At 35.0% G+C, this 24,956-nt stretch overlaps 1 protein-coding gene across 1 annotated transcript in view; it reads left to right on the top strand.

The window, feature by feature from the left end:
• The window catches only part of UNC13C (unc-13 homolog C), a 574,105-nt gene that overhangs the window by 109,661 nt on the left and 439,488 nt on the right, over positions 1-24,956 (top strand). Inside the window, exons 2-3 of the mRNA XM_060005943.1 lie at positions 16,307-16,329; positions 16,913-16,977. Coding sequence (XP_059861926.1) covers positions 16,307-16,329; positions 16,913-16,977 — 88 coding nt within the window. The remainder of the gene's footprint in view (positions 1-16,306; positions 16,330-16,912; positions 16,978-24,956) is intronic.

Below are 24,956 nucleotides of genomic sequence, written 5' to 3'. Positions count from 1 at the left end.
GTGGCTGCTTCCTACTAGCTATCTGTTTTACGTTTGGTAGTGTATGTATGTCCATGCCACTCTCTCAGTTTGCCCCAGCTTAGTCTACCCACTCCTCGTGTCCTGAAGTCCATTCTCTAGTAGGTCTGTATCTTTATTCCTGTACTGCCTTGAGGTTCTTCATGACCATTTTTTTTCATTCCATATATATGTGTTAGCATACAGTATTTGTTTTTCTCTTTCTGACTTACTTCACTTTGTATGACAGACTCTAGGTCCATCCACCTCAATTTTGTTTATTTTTATGGCTGAGTAATATTCCATTGTATATATGTGCCACATCTTCTTTATCCATTCATCTGTCGATGGACACTTAGGTTGCTTCCATGTCCTGGCTTTTGTCAATAGAGCTTCAGTGGACATTGTGTTACATGACTGTTTTTGAATTATGGTTTTCTCGGGGTATATGCCCAGTAGTGGGATTGCTGGGTCATATGGTAGTTGTATTTTTAGTTTTTTAAGGAACCTCCCTACTGTTCTCCATAGTGGCTGTATCGATTTCCCTCTTTTTCTTGATGTGTCTCACTAAAGGTTCATCAATTTTGTTTATCATCTCAAAGAACCAGCTTTTAGTTTTATTGATACTTGCTATTGTTTTCTTTTTTTCTATTAACATTTATTTCTGCTCTGAACCTTACGATTTCTTTCCTTCTACTAACTTTAGGTTTTGTTTGTTCTTCTTATTTCCTTTAGGTGTAAGATTAGATTGTTTATTTGAGATTATTCTTGTTTTCTGAGATAGGATTGTAGTGTTATAAATTTCCCTCTTAGAACTGCTTTTTGCTGCATCCCATAGGTTTTGGTACTACACTTGATTTTAGCCAAAAGGCCGAGAAGCGATATAGGTTTTGGATCATCATGTTTTCCTTGTCATTTGTCTCTGGGTGTTTTCTGATTTCCTCTTTGATTTCTTCAGTGATCTTTTGGTAATTTAGTAACATATTGTTTAGCTTCCATGTGTTTGTGTTTTTTACGTTTTTTCCCCTGTAATTTATTTCTAATCTCATAGTGTTGTGGTCAGAAAAGATACTTAAGATCATTTCAGTTTTCTTAAATTTACTGAGGCTTGATTTGTGATCCAAGATGTGCTCTATCCTGGCGAGTTTTCCATGTGTACTTGAGCAGAAAGTGTAATCTGTGTTCGGATGGAATGTCCTATAAATACCAATTAAGTCTATATGGTCTATTGTGTCATTTAAAGCTTGTGTTTCCTTATTACTTTTCTGTCGTGATGATCTGTCCATTGTTGTAAGTGAGGTGTAAAAGTCTCCCACTATTGTGTTACTGTTGATTTCCTCTTGTATAGTTGCTAGCATTTGCTTTATGTATTGAAGTGCTTCTATGTTGGGTGCATATATATTTATAATTGTTATATCTTCCTCTTGGATTTATTCCTTAATCATTATGTAGTGTCCTTCCTTGTCTGTTGTAACATTCTTTATTTTAAAGTCTATTTTATTTGATAAGAGTGTTGCTATTCCAGTTTTCTTTCGATTTTCCTTTGCATGGAATATCTTTTTCCATCCCCCCACCTTCCGTCTGTATGTGTCCCTAGGTCTGAAGTGGGTCTCTTGTAGACAGCATATATATGGGTCTTGTTTTTGCATCCATTCAGCAAGCCTGTGTCTTTTGGTTGGAGTATTTAATCCATTCACATTTAAGGTAATTATCAATATGTATGTTCCTATTACCATTTTCTTAATTGTTTTGGGTTTGTTTTTGTAGGTCCTTTTCTTCTCTTGCGTTTCCCACTTAGAGAAGTTCCTTTATCCTTTGTTGTAGAGCTGATTTTGTGATGCTGAATTCTCTTAGTTTTTGCTTGTCTGTAAAGCTTTGGATTTCTCTGTCGAATCTGAATGAGACCCTTGCTGGGTAGAGTAATCTTGGTTGTAGGTTCTTCCCTTTCATCTCTTTAGATATATCATGCCACTTCCTCTGGCCTGTACAGTTTCTGCTGAGAAATCAGCTGTTAACCTTATGGGAATTTCCTTGTATCTTATTTGTCATTTTTCCCTTGTTTCTTTTAATAATTTTTCTTTGTCTTTAATTCTTGTCAATTTGATTACTGTGTGTTCCGGCATGTTTCTCCTTGGGTTTATCCTGTCTGGGACTCTGCACTTCCTGGACTTGGGTGGCTATTTCCTTTCCTATGCTAGGGAAGTTTTCAACTATAATCTCTTCAAATATTTTCCCGGGTCCTTTCTCTCTTCTCCTTCTGGGACCCCTATAATGTGAACGTTGGTGTGTTTAATGTTGTCCCAGAGGTGTCTTAGACTGTCTTCATCTCTTTTCTTTCTGTTTTCTTTTTTCTGTTTCGCAGCAGTGATTTCCACCATTCTGTCTTCCAGGTTGTTTATCTGTTCTTCTGCGTCAGGTATTCTGCTATTGATTCCTTCTAGTGTATTTTTCATTTCCATTATTGTATTGTTCATCTCTGTTTGTTCTTTGATTCTTCTAGGTCTTTGTTAAACTTTCATGCATCTTCTCAATCTTTGTTTCCATTCTTTTTCCAAGGTCCTGGATCATCTTCACTGTAATTATTCTGAAGTCTTTTTCTGGAAGGTTTCCTATCTCTACTTCATGTAGTTGTTTTTCTGGGATTTTATCTTGTTCCTTCATCTGGTACATAGTCCTGTGCTTTTTCATTTTGTGTGCCTTCCTGTGAATGTGATTTTCCTTCCACAAGCTGCAAGATTCTCTATACTTTTATTACAGTTTTTTAAAACATCTTTTTTCATACCTTTTTTTTCAAAAAATAATTTTACATCATTATTTCCACTCTTTACTGTTCTGATTTTTTACTTGCTTTGGCTTATGCTATAATTCTTTTTAGCTTCTTGAGTTGCATTTTTACTTTGTTTTAATTTTTTTATTTGCTTAAAACATTTAAGTCTGCAACTCTATCATACCACAGTTATCCCACAAATATATATATATGTGTGTCTCTGTATATGCTTAATTTTAGTTTAGCTATTCACATTTCATGATTTACACCATTTTTTTTATCCTCTGTAAATCTTAAGGGGAAGTGTTAATGAGTTTCAAAATGGAGGGTTTGTGTTGTTTTTTTAAATATCTGACCCATTGTTGATTTCTTATGTAATTGGTCTTTAGGATAACACTTTCATGGAATATGTTGAGGTTTCTTTTGTGGCAAGGTGCATTGTCAATTTTTATTAGTATTTTATGTGAAAAGAATAAATGTATTTAATTTTGATGTGAACTGTGAAACCGCATTTGGTACAGACCTGAGATTCAGGTTTTCCTTTGTAAATTTTTTTTTGTTTATGTCTTTAAGTGGATGGAGAACTTCCTTGTTTCTCCATTGCCATAGATAATTTTTATCTCATTCGTTTATATTGTATGAGTGTGTGTATACGGTTTTGACTTCCTGATTTACCCAGGTAGCTTCAAGAAGATTTTTAGCTTTGCTTGTGCAGATTCAGTGATGTAGACTTAACATTAAATATCACCACTGCTTATGTAATTTTATCTTTATTTTCAAGTTTGGTATCCTTAGTCCTTAGCACAGTGCTTAGCACCTAGATCAATATTTGCTGAATGAATGAATGAATGGTTGCAATACCCCTGTAAGCAATTTTGGGTTTTATTTCATTCATAGTTAGTCCTGAATTTCTACTTCATTTGTACATATTGGGAGATTGTTCTTCTTTTTGAGTTTAGATATGCTTTAAAGTTTTAAAAATTACTTTACTTCCCATTTGTGTATCTGTGTAAAATTGTGGTATATGTGGATCAATTAGCAGACCATTCCATATCGTCTTGTTCTGCCTTGTCCAGGGGACTGGTTTGGATTTTTTAAAACAGAAAATAAAATTCTGTTCATGTTATATGTCACTGTCTAGCTATTTGTGGTTTCAAATTGCAATTAGGGTATAAATTCCTTAATAAGATATGTGAAGATTTTCATACTATGAGCTCCATTTATCTACCTTTTATTTCTTAGTATTTACTCTCACATTCCCATGTTTTAGTTCCTAACACACTATACTCTTTCAAGCTTCAGTGCCTTTTACAATTACTTTCCCTTTGCCAAGAATGCCTTCATTTGACAAAGACCCACTCATAAATAATCTATTCTTTCTAAACCCCTTATCCTCTCTGGCTGGAGAGAGAGATTTCTTTTCTTGTTCCCATATCATATCTTTCATATTTTTGACTCAATTTTTCCGGTTACCTCCTTGAACAAAAGTGTAAGATGAGTTAATAAGCATTAATCTTTCAGTTAGCACCCACCCTATTGCATCCAGCATTAGAACTGAAATGTGAGCCATGCTCACAGCGTTTCCTTTGCCCTGGCAGCATCTAAGAAATATTGATACATTATAAGACAGTTCAAAGCATTCAATAAAAGAGTAGATAATGTGCTTTGCAGATTATGTAGCACATAGAAGGTACTCTGTAAAAGTTAATGGCAACTCAGCAGTACTCTGATAACATTATAACGTTTTCTCTGAATTGTCTTCAGCTCCCATTTCATGATTCTCAGGCATATATTGTACATGTTGTAAAAGTGATAGATACTTTGATGTCCTGGTAAGTAAAGCAAACATACTTCCAAAGCACATACTGAAATATTACTACCAGTGGAAGCTATATATTATCACTGAAGAACCATAGAGCAAAGAAGTTTAATGAAATTCCTAAGCCAGGTATGACTCTAGAACTCAGATTCTTTACAAACTTAGAGGTCTCTTCTACCAAATTTCCTTCCAAAGGTGTGGTGTTATGGGTAAAATATCAAGAGCGGAAACAATTTTTACTTTTATCTTAGGAGAATGTGAAATGATTATAAATAACTCATTTAAGCATTAGGTACTAATTTTAAATATTTTTGTGGTAGCTTGTGAGTAAATACACTTTGTTATAGTGAAGTTTTATTATACATATGCAAACAAAAGCATGAAATTTAGAGTTAGAGGTTTCAGATACATGCTAGTCAAAGCTTAGTTCACTTATATGAGGGAAAACTGAGGGCAAAGGTGGTCACATGTTGCCTAAATCACGTTCAGATTTCCTTCTCAGGGATGCTCACACAAGAACTTCTGATGGGCTTATTAAACTTACATCATGTGCACTCCTACATGCTAAAGATTTTAGTTTCCTAGGTTCCCATGCAGCATGGTTGATTAGAATAATGATGTTCACCTGATAAATATTATGTTTAAAAAAATTAACTATGTTATTTTGAGACATTAAGAAGCATACAGTCACAGAAATTCACTGTAATCCCATTTATAGAGGAGGTTTCACTGTAAGTACATGGAGGCACCATGGGTCTATATTAAAGATATCAAGTCACTGAACTGCAAAATGACCTTGATGTGAGATGATAGGACTTCTAAGACAAGGAGCATTAGGAGAAGCATTATGGGGAGTATCCAGCATGTAATTAGAATTTTAACCAGAATTCAACTAAGCAAAATAGCTACATGTAGAGTAAAAGGCAATTCATCAAGGAACAAAGCCATCGTGAGAATGTGTATATTGATTACATACATATGTAACATGTATAATATAAATGTATACATATATATCATATATATAATATACATAATATTTCCTATGTCTTTATATAGTCTTTAAATGCATTTATTTTAATGATAGCAAATTATTGCATCTAGGTCATAGAACATAATTTTCAACCCACACTTCTATACTTGGCTGTGTTTGTTTGTCCAGTTTTTTTTTGTTGTTGTAAATAATGAAACAATGCAGATCCTCACACATAGATTTTCTTCAGTATTTAAAATTATTTTAGTTTGCTAGGGCTCTTGTAACAAAGCACCATGAACTGAGTGACTGAGAACAAGAGAAATTGTCTCATAGTTCTGGAGGCTAGATCCAGGTGTATTGACAAGGCAGTGCTCCCTCTGAAGGCTCTAGGGATGGATCTGTCAGGCCTCTCTTGTGACTTTTGGTAGGTAGGTCTTAGGCTTCGCAGTATAACTCTGATTTTTATGTGATGTTTTTCTTGGGTGTGTTTATCTGTCTCCAAATTTCTCCTTCTTATAAGGACATCAGTCATACTGGATTGTGGATCACCCTACTCCCGTATGACCTCATTTAATTATACCTGCAAGAACTCTACTCCCAAACAAGGCTATATTCTGAGGTACTGGGAGTTAAGACTTTGGCATATGGATTAAGGGGGACACAATTCAGTCCATAACAAATTTAATTTCCTTAGCATCAACTCCCAAAAAGGGAATTTACCCATAAGAACAAAGTGTATTGCTAGATATCACTAAAAGGTTTCTGACAAATATAATTTTCACTGTTACCAACCCTATATCAGAGTGCCTGATTCTTGATATCCTCAAAGACCTTGGTAATTATTTTCAATATCAGTGAAATTAATATCATTATTCTTAACTTTGCTAATTTTATAATCATGGTTAGGCATAGTTTTAATAAACTGGTTAATTTTTCATGCTTATTGACTATTGCATTCTAATTTGTGAATTATCTAGTCACATTCTTGACCGTGTATCTATTGGGGTATTAGTGTCACTTTTTATAGACATGTGAGAGTTCTTTATACATTGAACATATTAATATACATGTATTCAGCAAAAAATATTTTTATTTTCTTGTTTTTGTATACAAAAATAGTAAATGAATATAAATTTATCAAACGTTTCTCCTTGTTGTATTCTTTTACCTCTAAGTTTGAGCGTATCTTCTTATTCCATAGGCTTAATAAATATACATTTTTATTTTTACTTTGTCTTACTTGAATTTGAATTACTTTAAATTTAATAATACATCTGGAACTTCATGATATATGTATGAGATACAAATGAGTATTAGAAATATTTACCCAATGTTCTAAGTAACATTTTATTTATAGTTTTTATTTCATATTGGAATATATTTGATTTCAATGTTGTTAGTTTCAGGTGTACAGCAAAGTGATTCAGTTATACATATACATATATCTATTCTTTTTCAAATTCTTTTTCCATTTAGGTTATTACAGAATATTGAGCAGAGATCCCTCTGCTATAAACCAGGTCCTTGTTGGTTATCTATTTTAAATATAGTAGTGTGTATTTGTGAATCCCAAACTCCCAATTTATCCCTACCCCCACCTTTCCCCTTTGGTAACCATAAGTTTGTTTTCTAAGTCTGTGAGTCTGTTTCTGTTCTGTAAATCAGTTCAGTTGTATCATTTTTTTATTTTCTTCATATAAGAAATATCATATGATATTTGTCTTTCTCTGTTAGTATGATAATCTCCAGGTCCATCCATACTGCTGCAAAAGGTATTATTTCACACTTTTTAATGGCTGAGTGATAGTCCATTGTATATATGTACCACATCTTTATCCATTCACCTGTTGATGGACATTTAGGTTGTTTAGGTTGTTTCCATGTCTTGGCTATTCTAAAAAAAATGTTGCAGTGAACATTGGGGTGTATGTATCCTTTTGAACCATGTTTTTCTCTGTATACATGCCCAGGAGTGGGATTGCTGGGTTATGTAGTAGCTCTGTTTTTAGTTTCTTAAGGAACCTCCCTTCCGTTCTCCACAGTGGTTGCACTAATCTACATTCCCACTAACAGTGTAGGAGGTTTCCCTTTTCTCCACATGCTCTTCAGCATTTATTGTTTGTAGAGTTTTTGATGATGGCCATGCTGACTGGTGTTAAATGTTACATATCTCATTGTAGTATTGACTTGCATTTCTCTAATAGTTAGCAACGTTGAGAATCTTTTCATGTGCCTGTTGACCATCTGCCTGTCTTCTTTGGAGAAATGTCTGTTTAGGTCCTCTGCCCAGTTTTAGATTGGATTTTTCTTTACTTTCTTTTTCTTTTCTTTTTTTTTTTTTTTTGATAATGAGCTGCATGAGCTGCTTGTAACTTTTGGAGATTAATACCTTGTCCCTCTCATTGTTTGCAAATATTTTCTCCCATTCTGTGGGTTGTCTTTTCATTTTGTTTATGGTTTCCTTTCCTGTACAAAAAGTTTTAAGTTTAATTAGGTCCCATTTGTTTATTTTTGTTTTTATTTTCATTACTCGAGGAGACAGATCAAAAAAGATCTTGGTGCAATTTATGTCAAAGAGTGTTCTGCCTATGTTTTCTTCTAAGAGTTTTATAGTATCCAGTCTTACACTTAGGTCTTTAATCCATTTTGAGTTTATTTTCGTGTGTGTGGTTAGAGAATATTCTAATTTCATTTTTTTAAATGTAGCTGTCCAGTTTTCCCAGCACCATTTATTGAAGAGACTGTCTTTTCTCCATTGTATAGTCTTGCCTCCTTTGTTGTAGATTAATTGACCATAGTGCATGGTTTAATTTCTGGGCTTTCTATCCTCTTCCATTGAACTGTATTTCTGTTTTTTTGTGCCAGTACCATACTGTTTCGATGACTGTAGTATAGTCTGAAGTCAAGGTGCCTGATTCCTCCAGCTCCATTTTTCTTTGTCAAGATTGCTTTTGCTATTCAGGGCCTTTTGTGTCTGTGTCTCTGTACAAATTTTACGATTTTTCTAGTTCTGTGAAAAGTGCCATTGGTAATTTGATAGAGATTGCATTGAATCTGTAGATTGCCTTGGGTAGTATAGTCATTTTGACAATATTGATTCTTTCAATCCACGGTCATGGTATATCTTTCCATTTGTTTGTGTCATCTTTGATTTTTTTCTTCAGCATCTTACAGTTTTCAGAGTACAGATCTTTTCCCTCCTTAGGTAGGTTTATTCGTAGGTATTTTATTCTTTTTAATGTGATGGTGAATGGGGTCGTTTCTTTAATTTCTCTTTCTGATCTTTCATTGTTAGTGTATAGCAATGCAACAGATTTCTGTGTATTCATTTTATATCCTGTAACTTTACCAAATTCATTGATTAGCTCTAGTAGTTTCCTGGTGGCATCTTTACGATTATATATATATAGTATCATGTCATCTGCAAACAGTGACAGTTATATTTCTTTTCCAATTTGGATTCCTTTTATTTCTTTTTCTTCTCTGATTGGCATGGCTGGTACTTCCAAAACTATGTTGAATAAAGGTGGCAAGAGTGTATATCACTGTCTTGTTCCTGATCTTAGAGGAAATGCTTTCAGCCTTTCACCATTGAGTATGATGTTAGCTGTAGGTTTGTCATATATGGGCTTTATTATGTTGAGGTGTGTTCCCTCTATATGTAGTTTCTGGGGAGTTTTCATAAATGAGTGCTGAATTTTGTCAAAAGCTTTCTCTGCATCTATTGAGATGATCATATGATTTTTATTCTTTAATTTGTTAATGTGTTGTATCACACTGATTCATTTATGGATATTAAAAAAATCCTTGCATCCCTGGGATAAATCCAACTTATTCGTAGTGTATGATCCTTTTAATGTATTGTTGCATTTGGTTTACTAGTATTTTGTTGAGGATTTTTGCATCGATGTTCATCAGTAATATTGGCCTGTAATTTTCTTTTTTGTGGTACCTTTGTCTGGTTTTGGTATCAGGGGGATGGTGGCCTCATAGAATGAGTTTGGGAATATTCCTTCCTGTGCCATTCTTTGGAATAGTTTGAGAAGGATAGGCATTAACTCTTCTCTAAATGTCTGAGAGAATTTGCCTGTGAAACCATCTGGTCCTGGACTTTTGTTTGTTGTGAGTTTTTTCATCACGGTTTCAATTTCAGTACTTGTGATTGGCATGTTCATATTTTCTATGTCTCCCTGGTTCAGTCTTGGGAGACTGTATCTTTCCAGGAATTTGTCCACTTCTTCTAGGTTGTTCCTTTCATTGGCATATAGTTACTTGTAGTATTCTCTTATTATCCTTTGTGTCCATTGGAACTTCTCCTTTTTCATTTCTAATTTTTTGGATTTGAGCCCTCTATCTCCGAGTTTTTCTTGTTGAGCCTGACTAAAGGTTTATCAATTTTGTTTATCTTTTCAGAGAACCAGGTTTTAGTTTTATTGATCTTTTCTATTGTTCTTCACTATTTCAATTTTTTCTGCTCTGATCTTTATGATTTCTTTTGTGCTACTAGCTTTGTATTTTGTTGTTCTTTTTCTAGTTGCTTTAGGTGTAAGTTTAGGTTATTTATTTCAGATTTTTCTTGTTTCTTGAGGTGAGCTTGAATTGCTATGGACTTCCCTCTTAGAACTGCTTTTGCTGAGCCCCATAGGTTTTGAATCGTCATGTTTTCATTTTCATTTTTCTCCAGGTATTTTTTAATTTCTTTTTTGATTTCTTCAATGATCAATTGGTTGTTTGTTTAGCCTCCATGTGTTTGTGTTTTTTTCCAGTTTTTTTTTGTAGTTGATTTCTAATCTCATTGCATTGTGGTCAGAATAGATGCTTGATATGATTTCAATTTTATTAAATTTACTTAGGCTTGATTTTGTTGCCCAGCATGTGGTAAGGTCTGGAGAATGTTCCATGTGCAGTAGGGAGAATGTGTATTCTGCTGCTTTTGGATGGAATGCTTTATAAATATCAATTAAGTCTATCTGGTCTAATGTGTCATTTAAGGCCTGTGTTTCCTTTTTGACTTTCTCCCTGTATGATCTGTCTATTGATGAAAGTGGGGTGTTAAAGTCCCCCACTATTAATGTGTTACTGTAGATTGCTCCTTTTATGGCTGTTAGTTTTTTCCTTATATATTGTGGTGCTCCCATGTTGGGTACATATATTTTTACAATTATTATATCTTCTTCTTGGATTGTTGCCTTGATCATTATGAAGTGTCCTTCTTTGTCTTTTGTAACAGTCTTTATTTTAAAGTCTGTTTTGTATGATATGAGTATTGCTAGTCCAGCTTCCTTTTGATTTCCATTTACATAGAATACCTTATTCCATCCCTTCACTTTCAGTTGGTATACGTCCCTAGATCTGAAGTGGGTCTCTTGTAGACAGCACATATATGGGTCTTATTTTTGTATACATTCAGCCAGTCTTTGTCCTTTGGTTGGAACATTAAACCATATATGTTTAAGGTAATTATTGATATGTATGTTCTTATTGCCATTTTGTTATAGTTTTGGTTTTGTTTTTGTAGGTCTTTTTCTTTCCCTTTCTCTTCCCTTCTGTTGTGTTTTGATGACTAACATTAGTGTTGTGTTTGGATTCCTTTTTATTTTTTGTGTATCTATTGTAGTTTTTGTGGTTACCATGAGGTTTTGATATTAGCAGTCTGTATACAAACAAGATTTTTTTAAGTTGCTGGTCCTTTAATTTCAAATGCATTTCCAATGTCCTGCATTTATACTCTCCTCTTCTCACAGTTGCTGGTTTTGACTTCATATTTGTGTGTGGATGACTTCCTACCTTTACTCTTGTTTGCCTTTACTGGTGAGCTTTTCCATTCATTATTTTCTTGTTTCTAGTTGCGGCTTTTTCTTTTGCACCTAGAGAAGTTCCTTTAGTATTTGTTGCAAAGCTGTTCTGGTGGTGCTGAATTCTCTTAGCTTTTTCTTGTCTATAAAGCTTTTGATCTCTCCATCACATCTGAATGAGAGCATTACTTGGTAGAGTATTCTTGGTTGTAGGTTCTTCCCTTTCATCACTTTACATATATTTTGCCATTCCCTTCTGGCCTGTAGAGTTTCGGCTGAAAAATCAGCTGATAACCTTTTGGGAATTCCCTGTATGTTATTTTTGCTTTTCCCTTTTGCTTTTAATATTTTCTTTGTTTTTAATTTTTGTCAACTTGATTACTGTGTCTCTCGGCATGTTCCTCCTTGGGGTTTTCCTGCCTGGGACTCTCTGCATTTCCTGGAACTTGGATGACTGCTTCGTTTCCCATGATAGGGGAGTTTTCAGCTATTAACTCTTCATATATTTTCTCAGATCCTTTCTGTCTGACTTCTCCTTCTAGGACGTCCATACTGAGAATATTGGTGTGTTTAATGTTGTCCCAGAGGTCTCTTAGACTGTCCTCATTTCTTTTCATTCTTTTTTCTTTATTCTGTTCTGCAGCAGTGATCTCCACCATTCTGTCTTCCAGTTCACTTATTCATTCTTGTGATTCATGTATTCTGATACTGATTCTTTCTGGTGTATTTTTATTCCAGTTATTGTAGTGTTCATCTCTGTTTGTTCTGTAGATCTTCTTGCTCTTTTTTAAACATTTCTTCTATCTTCTCTGTCTGTTCCTCCATTCTTTTTCCAAGATTTTAGATCATCTTTACTATCATTACTCTGAATTCTTTTTCAGGTAGATTACCTATCTCCCGTTCACTTAGTAGTTCTTCTGGGGTTTTATTTTGTTCCTTCATCTGGGACACATTCCTCTGCTGTCTCATTTTGTCTAACTTTCTGTGTTTGCTGTTTCTGTTCCTCAGGAGGCAGGGTTTTAGTTCTTCTTGCTTCTGCTGTCTGTCCCCTGATGGATAATGCTGATCTAAGGGGCTTATGCCAGCTTTCTGGTGGGAGGGACTGGTTCTTGCCCACTGGTTACTAGAGCTTGGTCTTGTCCCTCTGGTGGGCAGGGCCATGTGAAGGGGTGTGTTCATTGGGAAGATGTGGGCTCAGGAAGACTTTAGGTAGCCTGTCTGCAGATGGGTGGGGCTGTGTTCCCACCCTGTTGGTGGTTTGGCCTGAGGTGTTTCAGCAGTGGAGCGTACAGGCCATTGGGTGGTGCCAGGTCTTGTGGGAAAATGGTGACCTACGGGAGGGCTCTTGCCAATGAGTATTCTCTAGAACTTCAGCCTCCATTATCTTTTCCCCTGCAGTGAGCCACAGCCTCCCCCTGCCTCTGCAGGAGACCTTCCAATACCTGCAAGTAGGTCTGGTGCAGGCTTTTATGAGGTCATTGCTTTTTCCCCTGCGACTGGGTGTGCACAAGACCTTGTGTGCAACATCCAAGAGTAGAGTTTCTGTTTCTCCCACTCCTGTGGAATTCCTGTGATCAGAACCCCACTGACCTTCAAAGCCAGATGCTCTGGGGACTCCTCCTGAGGCAAGACTCTCATGATGGGGTGCCTGATGTGGGGATCAGAACTTTCACTCCTCTGGGATAACTTCTGTCATATAATTGTTTTCCATTTTGTGGGTCACCCACCTGGCAGATATGTGATTTGATTTTATCATGATTGTGCTTCTTCTAGTGTCTCATTTGGCTTCTTTGTCTTATTGGTAGTTTCCAGTGTTTTTTGGTCAATGGTTGTTCAGCAGTCAGTTGTGATTTTGGTGTTTTGGTGAGGGGGGGTGAGCTCAAGTCCTTCTACTCTGCCATCTTGTCTCTGCCCCCATAAGCATCACTTATTAACTAATGTTTCTCATTTTCTTTGATAATAATATGTCCTTTCTTATTCACTAAGTTCTTAAGTATAAGGGTATACTACTTTAGAGTATACCTAAGTATGTATACTTATGTTTCATTGATCTTCTATTATTTTGCCACAACCATAATATTTTAGCTATTATAGACTTTTAATATCTGTGTAATCTGCCCTCATTAATCGCCTTTAAAACAATCTTATGTGTTTTTACTTGTTTGTTGACCTAGTTATACTTAAAATTAGAATAATTTCAAGTTACAACAACTTGTCATTAGGATTTTAACTGTTAAATCTATAAATCTGTTAGAAAGTAATTCATTCTCCCTATACAGAAAGATGAAATAATAGTTTTCTTTATATGGATTTCTAAATACTTCAGTAAAGTTGTATAGCTTATGTAAGGTTGTATATTCACTGCTTAGCAAACATTTATTAGTCATCTCCTGGTGTTTCAGGAATATAATGGAAGTTGACAAAAAGCTTAAATAAAGTATCATTGAGACACTTTTTTAGAATAATTTCAGATAAGGAAATTGGGAAATTTTGAGGGTTAGCCAAGAGGAATACACAGTGTGCAGCGCTCATGTATAAATACCATGAATCCCTGAAAAGTGACAAGATTCCAGGAGAGGGGGTTATGCTTCAACTGAGTTTTGGAGGCTGACAGGCAGTTAGCTGGATGAAGAAAGCAATAACTTCTTTTAGGGGGAGGAAACTGAAAATGCAAAGGTACACATTTAAAAGACATGTCATGGAAACTAAAGGGCAAGAATTTAATTGTGGCCAAAGTGTAGGATGTGAATGAGGACTGGTGAGCCATGAATTTCTAGTATATATAGATCTAATTTTCTCAAATGGGCATTGGGTGACATTGGTGGGTTTTAAAAAGGGAAGTGACATCATATTTGTATTTCAGAAAGGTTTCAAATGGGGGCAAGAAAGGAGTCAAAGTGAACAACAAAGGTTCATTGATAATTAATAAAAATATGTATTCAGTGAAAGAATGAATGAACATTGAATGAATCAATGAATGAAAAGTTAATGTATTACCACATTTAGCAGCTGAAAAATAACAACTTTGGTAAGATTACCTTTATATAGTCAAGTGGTTGCTATAGAAGCCAGTTAGAATGGAAGACTGTGTCACAGTACTGGATATTTGAAATGAGATCTAATGTTCTTGTATTCCAAACTAGTTATTGCTAGTTAGTAGGAAATAACTTAATGTTGTTATTTGATGTGTTGGTTATATATTCACTTTGCCACCTATTTTATTATCCTAATAGTTTTCCAGGTGGTTTGGTTTGGCTTGTTTTCAGGGTATAATACTGTAATTCCTGAAAAATAATAACTCTGTATTTTACCTTTCAACATTGGTGTTGTTTATTTCTGTTTTAATATATTGGTCAGAATTTCTGGAATTAAGTTAAAATACGGTAGTGAACATTTTCGTTTTGGTTTTAATAATAGGGATGCCCTAATATTTTGCACTTAAGTTGATTCTGAAAGATGTTTTTAGCATATTAAACTTAAGACTCATTCCAATCCTATTTTAAATAGGTTAAAAATTATTTGGAAGATTTTGAAATTTTATCTAATAACTTCTGTGTTCCTGTTGAAATGCAGATATGTATTTTATGACCAGTTAATATGTCATGTTAAATTCATCAGTGATTTTAAATCATGCTTATGAAAAAATCTTCATGGCTGTGATATATTATTCTTCTGATACTGTGCTGAATTTTATTTTCTGTATTTTGTGAAGTATTTAAAAATGCTTATGGCCATAAATAAGATTTGCTTTATTACTCTATATTGTGCCTTACCCTGTTTTATATTCAAAGATAGAACCCTGGGATATTGTAAAATCTTAAATATTGCACAAAAATATTTAGTTACGTTAACTGGTTCATACTTAATGAGTCAGGAAAATAAATATATTTCAGATTTTTATCAATAAAGGTCATCATTGAGTTACATGACCTCAGGGAAATCTTTCTGTCTCTGGGGCTCATCTATAAAAATAAGGGGATTGGACTATGTGAACTGTAAGGTCTTGCCAGCTCTAGCTTTCTGCAAACTTGTATTCATAGAGAAATCCCTCCAGCTTTATGCTAAAAAGCAATAACACTATGTAAGGTAGAAATGGACCATGCTATGATGACCCTTACAGATTTAGACTTGAGTTTCAAAAAGGAAAAAACAACAACAAACAAACAGTAGTACATTGTTCATCTACTTGGGCCCATGAGCAGTTGAAAGTGATAAATGTTGACCTTGTGATTTATCTTAAGTTGCACTGGAGAACTGTGGATCAACCGCCCCTCACTGTTTTGTTCAGTTCACCTGAAACATTGGATCTAAAGGGCAGCAGGTGGGGGATCAGAAGCCCGGGATTTGTGTCCCACTCTGTCATTTACTAGTTTTGGGATCCTAAGTCATTTAATCCCTTCAGGCAAGTTTTCTTATTTGCAAGATGAAATATACTTAATTAATCTTTCAGTTCTGAAGTTCTATGAGAAGCCATAAATAATCCCTCAATAAAACATCTTTAGTTTATATAGTCACCTGGGGTTTACTTTCATATATATTGTTCTTAATTGATCCTCTCCACAACGTTTGGAGGCAAAAAGCAAAGTATTAGTGACTTTATTTCAGAGTTAGGTCTAGCCTCCAGACTCCAGAGAATTTGGTAGTTTGCCCAGTGTGCTTAGTAAGTGGCAGAGCCCCAACTGGAGCCTAGGCATTCTGATACTTAAACTGTTCTTTTCTTTTTACGACACATTGTCTTTCGTTAAGTCCTGTAATCACTCTTTTATACTTTTCAAGCATTCTGGCACATTTTCCGGCTCTTTAAATTGTGAGGACCAACTATCCTTCTTCCCTTGGGGTTCATTTATGATTTTAAACTATATAACACTAACACTTTGTTCATGTATATGTTTAAATGATTTCTTAAAAAGTACTCCATCTAACATTTATTCCTTCTTTTCCTGATTCTCTTTCAGATAGCAGTTCTGTGGATGAAAAGGTTTTAAATCATACTTTTTCTTCCCTCCTGAGGGATCTTGTCTTTTGTACATGTTTGTTTGTGACATATTAGACCTGTTTTGGTTCTTCTGTTTTAGTTGTGAACTGTGCATGTCATCCCAGCTTTCCATTCTTTGGTTGTCCTTTAAGTGTGCCCCAATCTGTTGCATTTATGAAGAGGTTACCCCTTGCCAGCTTCGCTTACTTTAGCTTACACTTGCCAACCTAGGGGTCTGCTACGGTCAAACTCAGCATCTGTTTTTAAGTCTGGCGAATCATGATCTCTCTGATTCATGATCTTCACTGCACATACCAAGTTTTAAGGGCAAATAGTATTTGGAATATGATATTTTCCTTGACTCTGCCAGTGCTTTTGTCTGAATGCTGACAGCTAATTTCAAAACCTCCACTCACAAAAACACAGTAGCTTTGACTTGAAGCTGACCCTGCTTAGCATCTGTCATACTAGGTGTTACGTGTCTAGTGCAGTTGACGCGTGTTCCAAATTCATGTATACACAGCTATAGGATGCTAAAAGCCTCTTTCTTTTGTTTTGTTTTTGTTTTTCTCCATTTTCGTTTAAGGCTCGAATAGTAAGTGGCAGTGATTTGGATGCTTCCCAGTTCTCTGCACTTCAGGCGTTTGGTGGGTAAGTACATTCATAACCTTTCTAATTCGTTCCATTCATCAGTGGTTCTCAACATATGTATTTTGAATGCAGAATGTTGCATGATGGCATAATTAGCTTGCCTTGCTGTTGCTTTCTTTTCACAGTAAAATAGCTTTTATAGTGTTTTAAAAAAAGTAATGTATAGATTTGTGTATATTTATGTTTAATTATATGAATAAACATTAACATGATCATTCCATACACAAAACATAACCGTATAATTTTACATTACTGAGTTCATGTTAATAAAATTAATAGTGTTTTGATCTACTTGCTTGCACTTTACGATATGTGCATGAACATTTTTTTATGTCAATAAGTGAGTAAATGTAATCTTCACCATTATTTTTTATAGTTCCATTTAATGAGTGTATAAAATATTTAAAATGTAATCACAAAATAATGTATTAATTATATTTTCTATGTAAGATACTCAAACAGCAAGGGATTTCCTTTAATGCCCCTAATGATACATTGGTATCAGTTTGGCATGTGTGTTGTTAGGCCTTTTTCTGTGTGCTTGCAAACATATATGTTCTATAAGTTCATATAGAATAATAGTTTCATTTGTCTCTGTGCGTTGAACATAAATTAGGCCATTCTATATATAAAGAAGCACTAGTTTAGTGCTGACATAATAGCAGATATCATTACAATTGTTTCATATATAATGACTCATTTGTTCCTTACAATAGCTCTGTGAGGTAAGTACTATTTTGACCTCCATTTTACCTGAGGAAACTGATGTATAACGTAGTTGAAAACAAAGAAATAAAGAAAAGCAACCAAAACCAAACCTTTCTCTTCATACACCTAGTAAGTAGCAAAGTCAGTATTCAAGTTAGTCTAGTTCCAGAGTCTCTGATCTTAATTACTATGCTATATTTCATCTGCAACTTGTGGGTTTCTTTTTCCTTACCTTTTCTTTTTTACTATTTGACAACATACCTTGGAAAACTTTGCACTTCATTATTCATAAGCGATGTAAATATTTCGAAACATTTATGTAATGTTTGTTCATCTATTAATGAATTTTCCAGAATATTTCTGTGTCATTATTGTAAATGATACTAGAACAAACATATAATCAATTTTCGAAGTGTAATGTGTGGACCAAAGCTAATGCACAGGATAGATAGTTAAATTGTTTTATAGGTGTTGAAATTTGAACATTTTTGTGTACAATAGAAATAGAAGCAAAATTTAGATATATGGTTTAGGGTTTTTTGGAGGGGAAAAGAAATAGTCTCACGGTTATGTTTTATAATATTCTCATCCTCTTCAAATGAATTTTGTTAAATAACATCCACATGCTATTTTCTTTAAATTAAACATATGAAAAATTTTAAGTTTCAAATTTAAAGCTCCTGGATAATAACATCATTTTTACTGAGATTTTTCAAATAAGTAACTAGATATTATTTATGTATACAAACATTTCAATGTCCTTTAAATATGTGAAGATTTATATTCATATCTGTAATGTCACAATAATTTAAATATGTTATAAAAACGAACTGTGGCAAAAGTTCACTATGGATTATTTATAGAAAATTCAGGTTATAAATGGATTACTCTCTCCCCACTACCCCACATATACTGTCTTTAAGTTTATAAAAAAATGATACTGTGACAAAACTAATAAAATGTTTATTTTAGAAAATAAGTTGAATCCCAATTTAAATTTAAAAAACATTTGTATGTCATAGTCTTAGAGGCTTATCTGAGTTTATGAGCTTACAGTTCTTTAAATTCCTACCTTCCTGTGGCATCCATCACTTGAAAACAACTTGCTTTCTTAACTCATATCTGAATATGGACTTTTATCATTGCCAGAGCAACAGAGTTAATCTCCATCCATGTTGTTGTTAAGTGTATGCTGTGTAAATGTCTAGCTACAATAGGTCATCTTTTCATTTCGATTCTTTAGATCCTTTCCACATTATTTTTCCAGAAATTTCCTATTTCAAGGGCTTAGCAAGGGATTTTGGAATTATGATGGTATGGGAAAGAGGTGATAATTTTTAGTCTACAAGAGAATTTGCTGTTATCTGAAGGCAGGTTCCTCTTGAAGAACCTGAAGAGTACATTAAAATGCAAGCTTTCAGTCACAACCTATTCCAGAATTATTTGTTTATTTTACTTTCCCTATCAATATTTAAATATATATATTTTAGTAGAGTAAAATATTGCTGTAATCCTCAATATTAAAATTTCTGTTGTCCTGGGAAACTGACATTGGAACAGACTCTGAAAATAGGGAGTCATTGCTGCTTCAGGGCAAGGCTACTATATCCTTCACCTCTCTGCCGTCAGCATCCCTAATGAGTTCAGAGCCAAACCACGTCCATCCTTCCCTCTCACTTCTCAAGTGTCAATAAAAGCACAATCTATACACACTGAAACCCGATAATGGAATTAACAGTGCTGCTGATTTCTGCTCATTCTCTGTACATCTCCTGTAAGTGTTGCTGGAAAATACATGCCAAACTTTATTTTTCCTATCTGTTACAATAAAAATTCAGACAGGTTCTTGGAAAAGAACTGAGAGGAAGAGAGAAAAGATGCACAGAAAAAGAGAAGGCTGGAAAGATGCTTGTTTCAATGAAATCATTACATTTAACATTTAACATCTTAGTGCTTTTATAAGAGTTTGGTAACTTTTGTCATATACGTAAGCTAAGAGCCATACCGAGGTGACAGAGGTACAAGAGCTTTTGGGGGAGAAACATCTCAGGTAAAGTGGAGAGACAGACCACAGGAGTAGGCAAGAAGTGCCTTGGACCATGATATAGGTCTGATGCCTGGAAAAGAGGGAGGAGAAAGAAGGAGGACTAGGTATGAAAAGACTTAAACTGACTGCAATGAAACTGCCATTAGACTGCAATAAAGTGTCAGTCAGACCAATGGGGAGTGCTAGAGGTGAGGCTGTCTGTTACAGGAGTCCCACCTTGAGCATACAGGGGCAGCTTATTGCCCTCATCAAGTTCACTCGCTGAACACTGACAGCAGCTTGGGGAGAGTTTGGCCTCAAGTGAACGCTGCAGTTGATTCTGGAGGTGTGGTTACTGAAGGCTGTCATCCAACTGTTCCTAGATTTTCTCTGAGGAATATCTGCGTGATACATGCCCGTGGCTACCCAGCATCAGACATTTTGATGTGTTTAAATGTCACTTTGATGACACAGAGATTGACAAATAGAAAAAGAAAAGCTTCTGTTTTGACCTCCCTTTCAAATAGGTAAAATAGCAAAAGAAAAAAAAATACATGAAATAAGTGCTGAGATTTCCAAGGTTGTTCAATTATTGCCATGAACAAATAACTTTGTGAATGTGAATAAGTCAATCATTAGCCAAAGTTCTGAACAATTCCTTTGTTTTTAAGTTTACCTTGATTCAAATCATGGTTTTTGTTGTAGTTGTTACACCTGACCTGAGTTAGGTGGTACAATATATGGATATAGCAGGTTTAATATACTCTTGATATTTGTCATTGGTGCTGGTATTGCTTCTGTAGTCTCTATAGACTTTAGGATGTCATCTTCTGTCTTCACGCCATCTTCGCTGGTACTAGTTTTGATCTCCATGTTTTGTCAGGGCATGAAATCAGTCACTTAACATGGAAGCTAAGATTGTTCTTACTCTTAAGGGGCTCCTAACCCATCTTTTCTCATAGCAGCAGTCTTTTCTCTGGTAGCTGAAAACTGTTTTTTCCTATCTAAGCCATAAATTAAATTTTTCCCTGTCCCCTCAGGTAATTTCCTTACTTCTAAAGGACAGGGCCAGAAATTCTCCTAAGCCTAGATCATGGCTCTTTCCAGAGCTATAAACCTTTCCCTGGGTCAATGGTTCATCATGCCTTAAACATTCTTACATTCTCTGAACCAGGTTTGCCAAGTACCAAGAAAATGACAGCCCTGGCGTAAGTTTGCTTCACTCACAGTAGCAGGTCACTCTTTGGAGAAAAATGGAAGCCTTTTTCTTTGACTTTCTGATTAGTGTTTTCATGGAAGAACTCCTTTTCTCCCCAGGGGCTTTGGTAGAGGAGTTCACTATAGATTTAGAGAGAAATGAGTTAGGATTAGGACTGTTAATTGTTATAAGGGTTATCAGATGCAAACAGGATCTACTTTCACAATTCCTAATTGTACAGCAATTCAGTCACCATGCCTGTACTGTTTTCAACTTATTCAGATTGCCATCAGTCTAGTTTAAGTCCTCAATGGCTGTTACCTACGCAGTTGCAAGCTTATCTTCTAGCTGATCTTCCTGCATCAATTTATTCCTCCACGTTAAGTCCAATCTATACACTGTTAAAGATTAATCTCCTTAAAACACAGTCTTTTTCTACTTAAATGTGTCTAATGACTCATCATTTCTGCAATGTAAAGTATGGCTTTTTGTACATGGCTTTCAATATACTTCTTCATTTCTATTTTTCTCTTGTACAAAAGAGAAATATTATCTACCTTATCTGTGTTCTTGTTTGTGTCATTTCTATGGCCCATATTAATTTCTTAAATTGCATAACCTTAACAAGACTCATATCCTCGATGACTTGATTTTAAGCTCTTTAAAGGCATAGAATTGGTCTTTTATTACTTAGGTTTCCTTCTATAAAGTTTATGGTAGTGTTTTGCCCATTTAGGACCTCATTCATAAGTTAATTTTGTTTTAGAATGGCAGTCTCTTCGATCAGTTGGTTAGAATTACTTTCTAAGAGATTCAGGTCTACCACATTTTAAGAAAAATTATTCCTGAAATAATTGTGGTTTGAGGATCAGACACACATGAGAAGTACTCTGAGTTTTAAAAGCAGCTTAACCCACCCCTCAAACTCTATGTTACTAAGCCCTTACAGGAAAAAATATCATCAGGGGATTTTTCTCACAGTAGATGTAACCCTAGTTGACTAGGAGGCCACTTTGTTTTGGATTGTGAATCTCCTTTTCTCCATTTTGGAGAAACTTTTGAAGATTCTACTGAGAAAATTTATAAAAAATATTACTCTAATTATGCTAAGATAAATTTTATCCTTTCATTCTCCTATCAGAAAACCTTACCACTTCAGAAAACTCTAGATATAAATTCACACTGTACTAAAGATTTCCTGTAATAAACTCCATTTTTACTACCTGAGAAAGGAGAACCTTGGTGTTTAATAATTGAACGAACTTTTTCACCTTGTCCTTTATAAAAATAATAAAGGGAGTTGTCTTGCTTAATCTATTACAGAAAGAATGAAACCTGGCATCTCATAGCTAATGTCAGACATAATCATGACAGTGGGTAGTTATATCAGCTAGAAAAGAATCTCACATGAGGCTGAGGCAGTCCCAACCCTACCACAGACTCTGGATTATACCAGGTCCACTAGTGCTCAACACTCTGCCTGCAGGCCTCCTGCCAAGCAGAAATGTTATATTCTGTACACCAAGATTTGGCCTAGACAGAGAGCCTCTTAACTAGGAAAACTGACATAGATAAGGCCATCAACTTTCTAAAACCCATGTGTCAAATACTGATTGCTAAGCCATTAGCTTCCCGTGGCCAAAACAAAAACAAAACCAAAAAACCCTGCCTATGTAATTTTGGCCTACCACCAGCCATCAGTTTCCTAGTTCATGGTGAGCTGAAATGCTTCATTAGACTCTTGTAACTTACTCAGAGAGCACTCAATACCTCTGTTGAGAAAATCTTGGTCATTAGAGAGTACATTTTTATGTTAGCCACAAAGACCAGCCACTAGACTGACTCCTTCAATGTATGAACCTATGAAACACCAGGACCACATTATCAGACCCTGTTAGTGTCTAGTGTTACAGTCTAAACCAGGCTTATAGATGCCATAGTTTTCTTGGAATGGATTATAAATCATTTCTTTCAGTCATATTTTTTCCTACATAGATATTGGCAAATAATTCACAGAACTCATTCAAAGGATTAAGAAAATGGACCTGTTACCTCATTACTACTAGCTTATAGTTCACAAAGTTAAGAGATTGACACCTTGCCTGAGTTTGTAGCTTAACATTTTTTTCCTGACTACAAATGCAGAAGGATACTTGAGTATGACCCACTGTCAATCCAGGGATACTGTATAAGGCTCTCCAATCTTCTGGTAATGATATTAGCGAAAAGATTCTGCCATCCACAAGAGACCTGATGTCTACTCTAAATGAGACCCTTTTCTGTGCCGAGAAAGCAGTCCATGGAGAATTCCTCACCCAGAGTACATTTGTACTTCTGTTATTAAATTGTTCATAAGAATGTGCAACTTCAGGATCATCCCGGGTTGCAGGATTTCACTCATCACATAAAGGCCACTCTCTTATTTTTAAGGAAGATAGGTTTACAATTTTGATCGAGAAGATGTGTATGACTCTTCATCCATATCAGCCCTGGATGCAGAAAATGCCTTCATTCCAGGGAAGGAAACCACAGCCACTCCCAGCCATCATCAATGCTGACAGCTTTCGTTTAGCCAGTTCCTCACCCTGGAGCCTTCCAGAACTGTTGCCTACAGCACTGGTTGGCCCCTCAGAAACGGCCTGCTTTTCTTTTTATCTTTAGGTGACTGCCAAGCAAAAACACACCCAACAGGAAGTGTTAGAAAATTACCAGCTATTAGTCAAAATCATTGAAAATAACTCCTCTAGGTAAGATGGCAGTTATGACTACCTTGCTTCCTAAACCAGAGGATTCTTTCCAAAACTTAATTAATACGGCTATTGAGTACATCGAACATACATGAACTATCTTAGGGGAAAAAAAATGAGCTTGATCATTGTATATCCCGGTAAAGCGTATGTTGAATGGGGTTTTAAGTATCTTTTAATAAATGAATACCATATTACATGAAGGCAGATAATAGAGATTCCTCTTATAGGCAGACAATAGAGTAGAGCAGAAAAACAGTAATCGTCGCTGCTAACAAAATAGTTTGCCTTCATACCTTGTAATTACTCCTTATTTGAAGTAACAGGTTTGCTTAATCCACGGTGTGTTCTTAAATATTGAACAGCTTGTTGTTCAAACCGTAATTCTCAGATATGACCCATTCTACATTGATGTCCAGTAGGTAGTTCTTGGTTTTTAGTCTTTCTTAGCATTTACAAACAGTATGAAATATTATAGGGGCAATATAAGGAAGAATTTTAGATATTTTAAAAATGGGGATGATGTTTTAAATCCATAATTATTATAATAACTAATATTTTTTCTAGTGTTACAGAGTATAACAGACCCATATCTATGCGTTATTTATGCATTATCTTCTTTAATCCTCATCACAACTTTTCGAGATAGATGTTACAATTATTTTATTTTTCAAATGAGGTTACTGAGGCTTAGAGGTATTAAATATGGACAAGGTGAAATAGTGATTATTAGAGCTGAGGCTTGAACTAGGTCTAACATATTCCAGGGCTTGGCTGCTTTACTATTATGCCACACTGATGTAATCTGCAATAGATGATGCTTGAGTCTACATCAGTTCTTTGTAATTATATATTATATTTTGAACTTGATATTTCATTATGTATTAGTCTGACAAGGTTTTTAAATAGGAGTATCGAATAAATGTTGTACATATATTTCTATCTAGATTCCAGGAAAGTGTTTGCTAAGGGTTTTTGTATTATCCCCTAGAAATATGTAATATTTCATAATATCACTGAGGTGAATTAGTGATGGATTGAATGACTGAACCCAGAGTATTAGGTTATTTTTAGTTGAACTAAATGGAAATATGAAAGATCTGATGGTAGGATTTGAGGGTGACATGGTTGGGCAAAATAACTAGTGTTATTAGATAATGGAGTTAATATCTAAAAGATTTTTAGCATACTACAACTGAATATAACAAGATGAAGTATAAATAGTTTATCCTGACTGATATACTAAGTTACTATGCAATAGCCTACCATACTACCCCGTTTTAGTGTATTAATCAAATAA

Source organism: Delphinus delphis, chromosome 2 (genome assembly GCF_949987515.2).
Source record: "Delphinus delphis chromosome 2, mDelDel1.2, whole genome shotgun sequence".
Taxonomy (NCBI): domain Eukaryota; kingdom Metazoa; phylum Chordata; class Mammalia; order Artiodactyla; family Delphinidae; genus Delphinus; species Delphinus delphis.
The sequence above is the reverse complement of the archived record's forward strand: the minus strand, read 5'-3'. Positions and strand labels throughout refer to the sequence as shown.